Genomic DNA, 11,246 nt, shown 5'->3' on the forward strand with positions numbered 1-11,246 from the left:
AGCCGTATATATGTCTTTGCAGTGCTGTTGCTGCTGCTGCTAAGTTGCTTCAGTCATGTCCGACTCTGTGCGACGCCATAGACGGCAGCCCACCAGGCTTCCCCGTCCCTGGGATTCTCCAGGCAAGAATACTGGAGTGGGTTGCCATTTCCCTCTCCAATGCATGAAAGTGAAAAGTGAAAGTCAAGTCGCTCAGTCATGTCCAACTCTTAGCGACCCCCTGGACTGCAGCCCACCAGGCCCCTCCGTCCATGGGATTTTCCAGGCAAGAGTAGTGGAGTGGGGTGCCATTGCCTTGCACTACTGAGCTTCAAATCCCAGGAGTCCAAATGACCAGGCTGGGAACCTGCCCACTGCACATCAGGGGCACCTGGTGGGGGTGTGGTGAGTCCCACAGTGAAATAAGGCTGCTCAAAGAAAAGGGAATGGATACTGGGTGACTGAACACATATCCCTTCGCCCATACCTGGATCGGTTCACCTATGTACACATGGCCAAAACAAATCCAAAAGGAACCTGGGGGGTTGCCTGCACTACTGACAGAGAGTCAATGTTCTCAGTTCCTCTAGGGATGGATGGCTTATGTCTAGAGCTGTGGGGTCAACCTCACCACCACATGGAGGCAGATTTACCCGAAAATGATGAAAACAGAAGAAAGCTGAGTGGAGAGAACAGATAAATGCCTCATTGCATTGCTAGAACACCTGGAACCAATTGTGACCATACCTTAAAATCCCCTGGACATCCCACTTACAGGGAAAGTTACATTGCACAAATAGGCCTCAAGCCTATTTCTTTTGAGGTTTGGTCACTGGCAACCCAAAATGTTCTGGCCAACATGAGAGTAGAGGATGTTTTTTGGAAGACCACCCTAAGTGTGGAGGAGAATTTGGACTGGAAACAACCCAATTAAGAGGCTGGTGGACAGTCAGGATCAGACTCAGCCTAGGCAGTGGGGGCCCTGACTAGAGCTCACCTCTGTTCCCTGAAGATGAACAGAGTCCTTGGAGGCCAGGTGTACAGATCCAGCACTAGGTATTCCACGTGCTACTTCTTACTAGACATGTGGTAGTGTGTGCTGGGAACACAGTGGGGAGGGCCATGAGTTGGGTTGTTGTTCAGTTGCTGAGTCGTGTCTGACTCTGTGACCCCGTGGACTGCAGCACGCCAGGCTTCCTTGTCCTTCATCATCTCCTTGAGTTTGCTCAAACTCATGTCCGTTGAGTCAGTGATGCCATCCAAGCTCTCATCCTCTGTTGTCCCCTTCCCCTGCCTTCAATCATTCCCAGCATCAGGGTCTTTTCCAATGAGTCGGCTCTTTGCATCAGGTGGTCAAAGTATTGGAGCTTCAGCTTCAGCATCAGTCCTTCCAATGAATATTCAGGCTTGATTCACTGGAAGGACTGATGTGAGTTGGGAGTGGACCATATATTTGTAAGCTGGAGATTCAGTAGGGTGCCTGCCTGCTCCAACCCCTGCCCAATGCGTGTGGTGTGTGGTGCCTGTCAGGATGTGACCGGGGCCAGGACATGTGTGTACTCTCCGGGTTGAGCTGTGTGTGTGTGTGTGTGACTGTGTCTATGTGTCAGGGTTTTCCATCTCAGCTGCTTGTCTCAACATACTGTGTGTTCGGCGGGTGACGGCCTGCACGGGGTCTGCCAGCGTGTGCCAGGTCCGGACAGCCTGTTGCCAGTTGTGTGGCGTGGTGTCAGCATTCCCTGTGCAGGGTGAGCCTGGCGCCCTTCCTGCTGAGTCTCAGATGCGGCAGGTGGGTTTCAGGTTCTCCGCCTCTCGCTCCCGGGACAGCCTCCTCGGCAGCGAGTGACGGGGGGTGGGGGCACTCTGCTGGCTGCCGCGCGCGCGCACGCCGGACTCGGTACGCGCCGTGTACGCGCCCGTGCGCGCGCCCCGCGGCTCCAGCCCAGCGCCCGGAGCCGCCTTCGCTGCCACAGTCAGCTCCCTGGGGCCGCCGCCTCCCCCGGGTCTGGGGCTCTATCCGCGGGCCCCGCGCCGCTCGCCCTGAGCCAGGAGGACGAGCTCAAGGAGGATGCCTGGGCCCGTGAGTACCGCGGCGGCGGGCCGATCGGGTCCGGAGCGCGGGCAAAAGATGGTCCCGGGGCTGAGCCCCTCCCCGCGGGTGGCTCCGCTCACTGGCCCCGGGTCGCCCCCTCGGACCCCCGCCTCGGCCAGCCCCTCCCCCAGCCCACAGCGGAGGGCGGGAGGGAGGGAGAGGGAGGGCGCCAGTGAGCCGAGGAGCGGGGCGCGAGCCGCCGCCGGTTTGCTTGGAAACGGTTGCCACAGCAACGGGGTTGCGCTCCCCGGCAACGCGGCTGCAGGGCGGGGACGCCCCCTCCCCCACCTCACGAGGGGCGGTATCCCAGGGGCGCAGGGAGAGGGGGACTCTCCCTCTCGCGGTGGGGGGGGGGGGAAACTTCGCCCCTCTGGCCCTGTCAGGATGTGCCTGCCTCCACAGTCGTCGAGGGTGGGGGTGGGGGGCGATCGGCCCCGTGGGCACGAGCAGGCTCCCACGTGGCTACAGTCGTCGCAGCAGGGCTCCTGGGGTGGCAGCAAACGTGGGGGCGCCCCAGCCACTGGGCCTGCCATGGGAGGAGGAGGCATGGGTCCGGGGTCCGTACCCCGCCACACCAAGCCCCCACCCCCTCCCCGATCCCCCCACCCTACCGCACCCACCGCCAGCAAAATGGCCTGCCACGAGTTGGGTGCTTCAGAGGCGATGGTCCCTACCAGGGGAGAGGAAAGACGCTCACCTCCCTCCTCCTCACGGAGAGAGCATGTGCCAAACGGTAGCCTGGGCCCACGGTGGATTTCTCTGCTCCTCTTCTCAAGCCAAATTCTCCAGGGAGGGGTAGGAGCAACGTGGGTAAGAGCAAAGGACACAGCTGATCCAGGGAAGCTGAAGCCCAGGCCAAATGGGAGCACCCAACTCATTGTCTGGATCACAGCGTCCCTTTCTTGTCTGAGCACAAAGCCCAGACTGTGCTGGGTGGCATGCAGGTTGGCCAGCAGGCAGGCCAGCGCCACATGGAGATGCCCTGTCCTCCAGGGGAGCTCCTCTGAGGGCAGAACGGCTGCTGAGTCAGAGGAAATGACTTCTGGCTCCCCTCCCAACCTCCCCTCAGTGGGCAGCTTGCTGGGGGAGAGAAAGGGCCCTCCTGCCAGCTCTCCCGGGCCTGACTCAGCAGATGCCAGCCCCAACCGCAGGCCTTGGACCCAATATCCCAGTGATCACAACCACCCTGGGGTCTCCTTTCCCATCCAGGTATCCTGGGTATCACAGGTGACCATTAGCTAGGCATTTCAGCCAAAGATGTCCTTAGATGGGTGGTGTCCTAAGTCAGGCCTGAATCTCCCACAGGCAGGAGTGCCTTTGGAATTACTCACAGGCTCCTTTCATTCTGTTCCTGCTTTGTCGGAGACCTGTGTTCAGCGCTCTGCATCCATGATCTCCTTAGTCCTTACAACACTGTGCAAGGTAAGTTTATGATCCCCATTTTAGAGATGATGACTCCAAGATTCAGGGAAGTGAAGTGACTTGTCCAAGGCTGCGCAACCAGTAAGTGGTGGAGCTAGGTTTCCAGTGTTGGTTTCTCTGCTGGCTTGGCCCCTCTCTGCTGTGGTATTGCTTCATACCACCTCTTGTGACCCAGGCAGAAAAGAACTGTAGAGCCTTCTAGAGGAGCTTTCTTAACCTTCTTCCAGATTCCTCCAGTGAGGATATTCCCTATGTTTTAGGTCTTGGTACCCCTTTCCTTTCTCCGGCAATAGCAGCCAGATTCTTGCTCCTCCAGATGCTCTATAGGACCAACTACTGCCGGGCTGCCTCCTTCCCTCCCTCTCTCTAGTAGAAGTTGAGCAGTGAAGGCTACCTCAGTCCCCTGGAAATCCCTGAGGCTCCATTCCTTGGTTTGTGGGCTCTGTGGCGTGGTCAGCTTGTAACCTTGGCGGTAGCAGAAGGAATTTAGCAATAATAGGCCCATGCACTGCTGGCCCCTGTGGGTGCTCAGTCTAGCTCAGGGACTGGAAACTCAAATGGCTCCAGGGCCCAGGTGGACTAGCGCACTAATCACCTGCAGTCTACGTCACCATGTGAGAATGTGGACTTGGTATGACCAAGTTGTCCAGTTTTCAAGGTGAACCAGAAATCTAGACATTTATGTAAAAATCTCCTGGTTTTTAAATGTTGACAACTAATCATGATATTTTTTTAAAAAATGATTATGGGTCAACAAACCATGTCCATGAACAGTGTCCAACATGAGTCACAAGGCTGAGACCTCTGACCCATGGGAAGGTGAGGGCAGTTTTTCCTGGACTACCTCCAGGCTTGTGTAGATGTGGCATCATGGCCAGTTAACACATTTGAACCTCTTAAGGCTGCAAGGTGTTGGCAGTTTCATTTGTCAAGTGCAGCTGTGTATGCTGGTCTTGAAGTGTTTTCACATCCCACATCAATTCTACTCCTCCCTTGGCACTGCCAGGCTGGTCTCATTTCTGTCTTATAGGTGAAGAAAATTCAGTTCAGGCATGGGAGTAGCTGGGATGGGTTTACACAGCTGGGCAGAAGGAGGATTTGAACCCAGGGCTCCCTGCTCAGCACTCTGTGTGTTCACCAGGCAGCCCCTCAAAGGAGGATATAATCCCCTCTGCTTTCTCCCTACCCCCCAACCCTGAGCTGTGGCCACCTCCCTTGGAGGGGCAGATTTGAGTAGGGCCCCCATCTTTTGTCCCATTTGCAGTTTCCCAAGCCCCGAATTCCTGGCCTGGTGCCGAGGTTGGATCACAGAGATGCTGCCTGCAGGTGAAGGTGTCAAGCCAGTACCTTGGCCTCGCTGGGAATAAGTTCTGGCCAGCTCCATGCCTGGCCAATGGTGGCAGCTGGGATGGTTCCTGTCACTTCTCTCTGGTTTCAGTTCATTTATCTTGGTGTGAGAGGAGTGTAAAAATGTCACCAGTGCTTCCCTGAAATGACCTTCCTGCCAGGTTCTACAGTTCCCTGGATTTCATAAGCCCACAGGCTACGTGGGCCTGAAGTGGCCCCAGCTCCCTGCCTGTAGAGTGGGGATGACAGCAGCTCCCTCCTGCCTTGGAGGAGGAAATGGCAACTGACTCTAGTATTCTTGCCTGGAAAATCCCATGGACAGAGGAGCCTGGCGGGCTACAGTCCATGGGGTAGCAAAGAGTCGGACAGGACTGAAGCGACTTAGCATGCATGCATGCACACTTTACCTCCCAAGGTGGTTCAGTGGTAAAGAATCTGCCTGCTGATATGCAGGAGACTCGGATTCGATCCCAGGACCAGGAAAGATTCCCTGGAGTAGGAAGTGGCAACCCACTTTAGTATTCTTTTCTGGAAAATTCTATGGACAGAGGCTGCAGTCCATGGGGTTGCAAAGAGTCGGACACAACTGAGAGACTGAGCACCCTCCTGCCTGAGGCAATGAATGTAAAGAGGTTAGCAGGGGACTTGGCATATTCAGGGAGGGAACGCAGGACAGGTGAGTGGTCACCTTTCCTACCCCACCTTCATTCTATACACCACACTCTCCTCCCTCTCTCTGTTCCCTGGCCTGAATTCCTGTTCCTTCACAGGACTAGCAGCTCTGGGCTCACGTCCAGGGCTTCCCCTTGTGACCCAGAGCCCCTGGTACACATCTTAATCTCCATGTAGACTTTTCCTCCTAGTCATGTAGATATATGTATCCTCAGCTTGTTTATAAACCTCCCTGTGAGGGCTGAGAGCTGGTGATAGCTTGGTTATCAGTGATGTTTTGGTGAATGGGCATTTGGACACAGGTGACTACAGAACACTGTGATCAATATCACTGGGCTTCTCAGCCAGCCCTGGGGGATGAGGGAGCTGGAAGCTGACATGTCCAGGGAGGTGACAGGTGAGACCAAGAGGCTGAGGAGCAAGTACTAGGGCGAGAGCAGTGAGGTCGTGTTGCAGCTGGGTTCATAGAAGGCCTGGGGGAAACAGGCCGTGTGGAGAAGCAGGAGCACTGTGTGGAAGCAGAGAAAGTGGTGGCAATGGTAATGGAAGCCCAGGTGAGAGGGACAGTGGCTTAGCCAAGCCAGCAGTGACAAGGGGACAAAAGGAGTGGACAGATGAAGACACACAACACCGAGGGCTAAAAACAATAGGACTTGGCAGATGGTGTAAATGGTGGGCTCTTTGCAGAGATAAAAGACCCAGAAGCAGATCTTTGGGGTCTAAGGTTAGGGTGCTGGAATTCTTTATGCAGAGGAACAGTGTGGGAGGTACACACAGCAGTGTGCCAGGCCCCAGAAACCATTAATCTGAGCAAAGTGTTCTCATCTGTCAAATGGGCAGAATGCTCACCTAGTTTATAAGGTGACTGAGAGAAAACTCTGTGGCATCCAGCCCTGGGGCACACACCTCTGCACCCCCAGCTCTGAAACTGTGGCAGCAGTGCTCATGTTTCTGGGTGTCTCTAAGCCCTTTGCATGGATTAGCTCACTCTTCTCCACTGATGAGAAAACTGAGACAACATGCCCCCCCCCCCCGCTCTCACTCCCATCCCCCTGCCGTGCTCCCAGTGAGAGTATGGCCTAAGAAAACCCTACAAAGCGATATACGCAGAAACTCCACAAATAAATCAAGATGGAATCCTGAAAAATGTCTAAATAACCCACAAGAAGGTAAGTAAAGAGAATGAGGAGGAAACAAACAGAAAACAAGTCATAAAACAGCAGACTTAAGGATGAGCCTGGCTGAAGGCTCTGCTCCCAGCACACAGTCGGAGTTGCTATTTACTAAGGACCAGGCATGTCTGCAGGGGATGGAGAAGGTGAGCTGTTGTGAGCAACAAGCAGAGGGTCTTCATCTGAAGGGCTTCCCAGACCCGCCAGGAGCATGCACGAGGCGTGAAGGGATAAACGAATAACCCTTTGGAAAGGCTTTGAGAAACTTGGCTTAGGAAAAGCCCTTGGAAAAGTCTGAATGAAGCCCTTGACATTTATATAGTGGGCACCTACTGTGAATTAGATGAGATGTTACTGAGCAACTCCCTCCAGACCAGGAGGGAGGCTCAGGCAGGATTCCTGCCATCTGGGCCTGCTGGACCACCAGGATGAAGCAGCAGCCCCAGAGGCATTTGTCATTGCTCCCCTCCACATTGGGCACTGGAGCCAGTGTGCAGTCAGAGGGCCAGCTCAGCTGAGACTGTACACAGACTTTCTCTCAGACCCACAGTGGCCAAGCCTGTAAAATTCAGCGATAGTTCTGTCACTTGGCTGGTATTTAGCTAAATAGAAATAAAAATACCTGCTAAGGCCTGTCTACTGTGTGTCAGGCCTTGTTCTGTGCCTCTTCTATGATCTTACATGATCATAGGTGATGATCACGTCTTACATGATTTTCAACACCACCTTCTCACTGGGGGTCATATCCATTTGATAGACGAGAGAGGCGACCGTGGCACCCAGCAGGTCTTGGGTTTGGCCTGTCTGTCCCCCTAATGCCCAAGGAGCTGAGCTAGACCCCTCAGGGCACAGTCCCTGTCCTTTGTCCCTTATTAACCCTAGAGCTGCCATTCCACCTCTCCTTCACCCTGTAGCCTTTTCCCACTCTTGAACTGAAGGCTGGTTGGCAGAAGCACCAAGTTTTGGTGAGAAGGTACAGGAAGGTGCACTTTGACTACAGGCTGGCCAGCCTGGCCAGTGTCCCCACAGGTTCCAAATATCCTGTACTAAGTGCTCACACATACTTATTTACATCTCACTCATCATTTAGGGGAAAGTGTTTCAACACAGACTTTGGAGTCAGAGTCAGGCTAAATCATAGCTCTTCCCCTTATAGCTGTGTGACCTCGGGCAAGTCATTTTCTTTTCTAAGCCTGTCTCATCCATCAGCTGGGCATGACCTCCAGTGGGAAGGTGGTGTTGATTACATAAGATTATTCTGCATGGAAGGAGTCTAAAATGAGGCTTCACACAGCAGACAGTCCTTAGCATGTATTTCTAATTCAGCTAAACTCCATCACCTCCAGCCCCAGAAGTGCTTCTGTGACCCAGAGCTGTTCCTGCCCTGCAAGCCAAGGAGGCACCTAGTTAGTGCCAGCTTCCTCAGAGCATTCCTGAAAATTCCTGTGGGCTCAGGAAAAGGAGAACAGATTTAATTAACCCCCAATGACTGGCAGCATCCTGTTTTTATCTGGGCTGCGTCGCCATGGCAGCCTCATGGTGGGGTTGTGAAGGGGGCGGGTGGAGCTATTGTTCCTGCCATTGTCTGTTCTGGAATGGAGGCCCAGGAGAAAGGGACTGGCACGGGGACCAAGTGGCACATGGCACAAAACAGCCATGGAGTCAGACAGGAGCCATCTGGGGAGAAGTGAGGGGTATACTGGGCGGCCTGGCTTCCCCCCAGCTTGCTCTCAGACCAGTCTAAGTTTAATGTGGGGTCCTCAGCTTGGGGCTCAGGCCCACTGTGACGTCCAGAGCTGAATACATGTGTGCCTTGGCTGGGCATGCTGAGGATGGGGGGGCAGGGAGTCCAAAGAGACCCACAAAATAGCTCAGGAGGCAGCACTCTTAAACACCCCAGGCTAGGGTTTTGTGGCCAGGCTTGGATTCAAATTATGGAACCGTCACCTGCCATTCACACAGCTGCTAATTGTGTAAACTCTGTAAAACAGGAATAATTCGTTACCCCAGAAGGTTACTGTATGTTTAACGCCTTGAGTGTGAGGCATTCAAGAAGAGCTCATTCCTGTTCTGAGGGGGTGGTGAACAGTTGCCTGCCACTGTCCCTCCAAAGTCAGGGCACCCCTCCTACATACCTCTTATGATGCAAGGTTCCCCTCTCAACCCTGGCTGTGGAGAGGAGGTGGAACTGGAAGTGCCCATCTGGAGTGATGTGGGCCCAGGCGGTACCGATTACTTGAGCTAGTTTTCCTACCCTCTGCAGAGAGGGAAAGGAATTGGGGGAAGGGACATGGCAGCCCGGAGCTAGAAGGGCAGGGCCAAGTCGGGCTGCGCATGGGTAGGAGGCTCGGGAAGCGGAGACGGAGATGGGATTCAGCGAGCGGAGGCGCCTAGAGGAAAGGAAAAAAGGGAACGGCCCACGCTCGGCGGCATGTTCGGCTTAGACAAAGACAAGCTGGTAGCACGCAGTAGCCACTAAGAACGGCCCGCCTGATCCCCCCTACAAAAGCTGAGACAACCAGGAGGCCGCGGTGCGGGCCGGAATGTTCCAAGCTCTGGGCAGCCAGGTTTGGGAGCGGGAACAAGGTCTAGGACGCCAGACGTTGCCAGGTGCGTATGCACAGGCTGAAGCTGGGCCCCGGCGGGTTGCTCGTGGGGCCTAGGAGGTGAACCACCTTTTCCCCGCCGCAAAGCAACCGCGCAGTGGCTCCCCGTCAGCGCCCTGGGTGTCTGCCTGTGGGCAGACAAGCCCTTTCGGAGCTGGAGTACCCTGGACCCGCGCGTTGCGGATGACGAATCTCTCATGAACACTGAAGCCGAACCTGGCCTTCGCGCGCCCCCTGCTGGCCGGCCTGGAATCCCCTCGGATGGGAGGCGGCGGCGGCCGGGTCTCAGATACGGGAAAGCCCTACCGGGGAAACCTCAGGCGTGACGTCATCCCTGGTGACGTCACCGGGCCCCCGCGGAATGCGGGGGTTCCGCAGAGGAGGCTTCCCTGGGATTGCGCCGGGCACCCGCGCGGGCAGGAAAGTCGTCAGGGGCTGCAGCGCGCCTTCACCGCGCCCTGTGTCTGTCCTACAGGTCCCACGCGGTCCCGGGTGAGGCCCGCCAGCGCGCCTGCCGGCGCCATGGGAAGGAATGGGCGCCGCTGCTGCTGCTCCCCGCCGGCGCGCGCACGACTTGAGCCCAGCTGCGGGCAGCCCCCGGCCGCCGGTCCTCGAGTGACGCTGGCGGCGTCTGGGAGCTTGGCGCGGGCCCGGGGCCACGTCGAGGAGCCCATTGTCCAGTGAAGCAGCCGAGGACCCGCCGCCCGCGCCGCCGCCATGGTTATGTCCCAGGGCACCTACACGTTCCTCACGTGCTTTGCCGGTTTCTGGCTCATCTGGGGTCTCATCGTCCTACTCTGCTGCTTTTGCAGCTTCCTGCGCCGCCGCCTCAAACGGCGCCAGGAGGAGCGGCTGCGTGAGCAGAACCTGCGCGCCCTTGAGCTGGAGCCCCTTGAGCTCGAGGGCAGCCTGGCAGGGAGCCCCCCGGGCCTAGCGCCCCCGCCACCCCCGCACCGCGGCCGTCTGGAGGCGCCGGCGCACGCCCACCAGCACGTACACGTGCACCCGCTGCTGCACCACGGTCCCGCGCAGCCACACGCGCATCCGCACGCACACCACCACGCGCTCCCGCACCCGCCGCCGCCGCCGCACCTCTCCGTGCCGCCCCGGCCCTGGAGCTACCCCCGCCAAGGTAAGTACCACGTGCGCCAGGGGGCGGCCGGGCTCACTAGGGTGGGCGAGGCCTCGGCAGGGGGAGGGCTCGCTGCTGTCCCGCGGGGCTGTCCCGTGGAAGCCTCTCCAGCGAACCCAGGAAGAGGGAGCGGGCTGGGTCTGGGGTTGGTGACTGGCCGAGGCCTCTGCGGGAGGCTGAGTTGGCCTCACACTCTCGGACCGCTTCCCACTCCACAGCGGAATCGGACATGTCCAAGCCACCGTGCTACGAAGAGGCGGTGATGATGGCCGAGCCGCCGCCGCCCTACAGCGAGGTGCTCACGGACACGCGCGGCCTCTACCGCAAGATCGTTACGCCCTTTCTGAGCCGCCGCGACAGCGCGGAGAAACAGGAGCAGCCGCCGCCCAGCTACAAGCCGCTCTTCCTGGACCGGGGCTACACGTCGGCTCTGCACCTGCCCAGTGCCCCGCGGCCCGCGCCGCCCTGCCCTGCGCTCTGTCTGCAGGCGGACCGCGGCCGCCGGGTCTTCCCCAGCTGGACCGACTCAGAGCTCAGCAGCCGAGAGCCACTGGAACACGGAGCTTGGCGCCTGCCGGTCTCCATCCCCTTGTTCGGGAGGACTACAGCCGTATAGAGGGCGCCCGGCGTCCCGAGCCCCACCCGCGGACTCCTGGCCTGATTGCGGGGCTTTTTAAATGCTTCCCTTGGACTGCGGGGGGTGGGGGGTGCGGGGTGGGGGGCGGGCGGGAGGGATTTCTTACCCTGTTTGTTACATTTTGAGGATAATAAAGGTGTGTGATCTGGTTTGGTACAAGCGGAGGGGGCACCCACTGCTTGCGGCC

General features: G+C 57.3%; 1 protein-coding gene and 1 long non-coding RNA gene across 7 annotated transcripts in view; one reads left to right on the forward strand and one right to left on the reverse strand.

Moving 5' to 3' along the window:
- Window positions 1-3,631, reverse strand: part of LOC145510543 (uncharacterized) — a 6,011-nt gene extending 2,380 nt beyond the window's left edge. For 2 of the 3 annotated variants that reach the window (XR_014057099.1, XR_014057100.1), the window contains exons 1-3: window positions 2,769-2,859; window positions 1,623-2,597; window positions 977-1,403 (exon numbers count right to left, since the gene is read on the reverse strand). This is a non-coding gene — a long non-coding RNA (uncharacterized LOC145510543). Of the gene's footprint in view, window positions 1-976; window positions 1,404-1,544; window positions 2,598-2,768; window positions 2,860-3,402 lie in introns of those variants that run through there. The other variant, XR_014057101.1, reaches the window with a different exon arrangement.
- Window positions 1,904-11,215, forward strand: PRR7 (proline rich 7, synaptic). Of its 4 annotated transcripts, none has more exons than XM_081502004.1 (4): window positions 1,904-2,059; window positions 3,377-3,493; window positions 9,766-10,422; window positions 10,641-11,215. In XM_081502004.1, the coding sequence occupies exons 3-4, from the start codon at window positions 10,008-10,010 to the stop codon at window positions 11,036-11,038; spliced, it is 813 nt and encodes a 270-aa protein (XP_081358130.1). In that variant the 5' UTR covers window positions 1,904-2,059; window positions 3,377-3,493; window positions 9,766-10,007; the 3' UTR covers window positions 11,039-11,215. The 4 variants fall into 4 exon arrangements, with proteins under 4 accessions (XP_081358130.1, XP_081358128.1, XP_081358129.1 ...); XM_081502003.1 differs by lacking the exon at window positions 1,904-2,059 and adding an exon at window positions 2,329-2,881; XM_081502005.1 differs by lacking the exon at window positions 1,904-2,059 and adding an exon at window positions 2,331-2,804.
- Window positions 11,216-11,246: the final 31 nt, after the last annotated feature.

Source organism: Giraffa tippelskirchi, chromosome 6, assembly GCF_054371585.1.
Source record: "Giraffa tippelskirchi isolate mGirTip1 chromosome 6, T2T-mGirTip1v1.2.pri, whole genome shotgun sequence".
In the NCBI taxonomy this organism is placed as follows: Eukaryota; Metazoa; Chordata; class Mammalia; order Artiodactyla; family Giraffidae; genus Giraffa; species Giraffa tippelskirchi.

Excerpts from the sequence above, each read along its gene's own strand:
- PRR7 (XM_081502004.1), top strand. The coding sequence starts at position 10,008 with ATGGTTATGTCCCAGGGCACCTACACGTTCCTCACGTGCTTTGCCGGT. Across the intron at positions 10,423-10,640 it reads CTGGAGCTACCCCCGCCAAG|CGGAATCGGACATGTCCAAG; the intron begins GTAAGTACCACG and ends CCCACTCCACAG.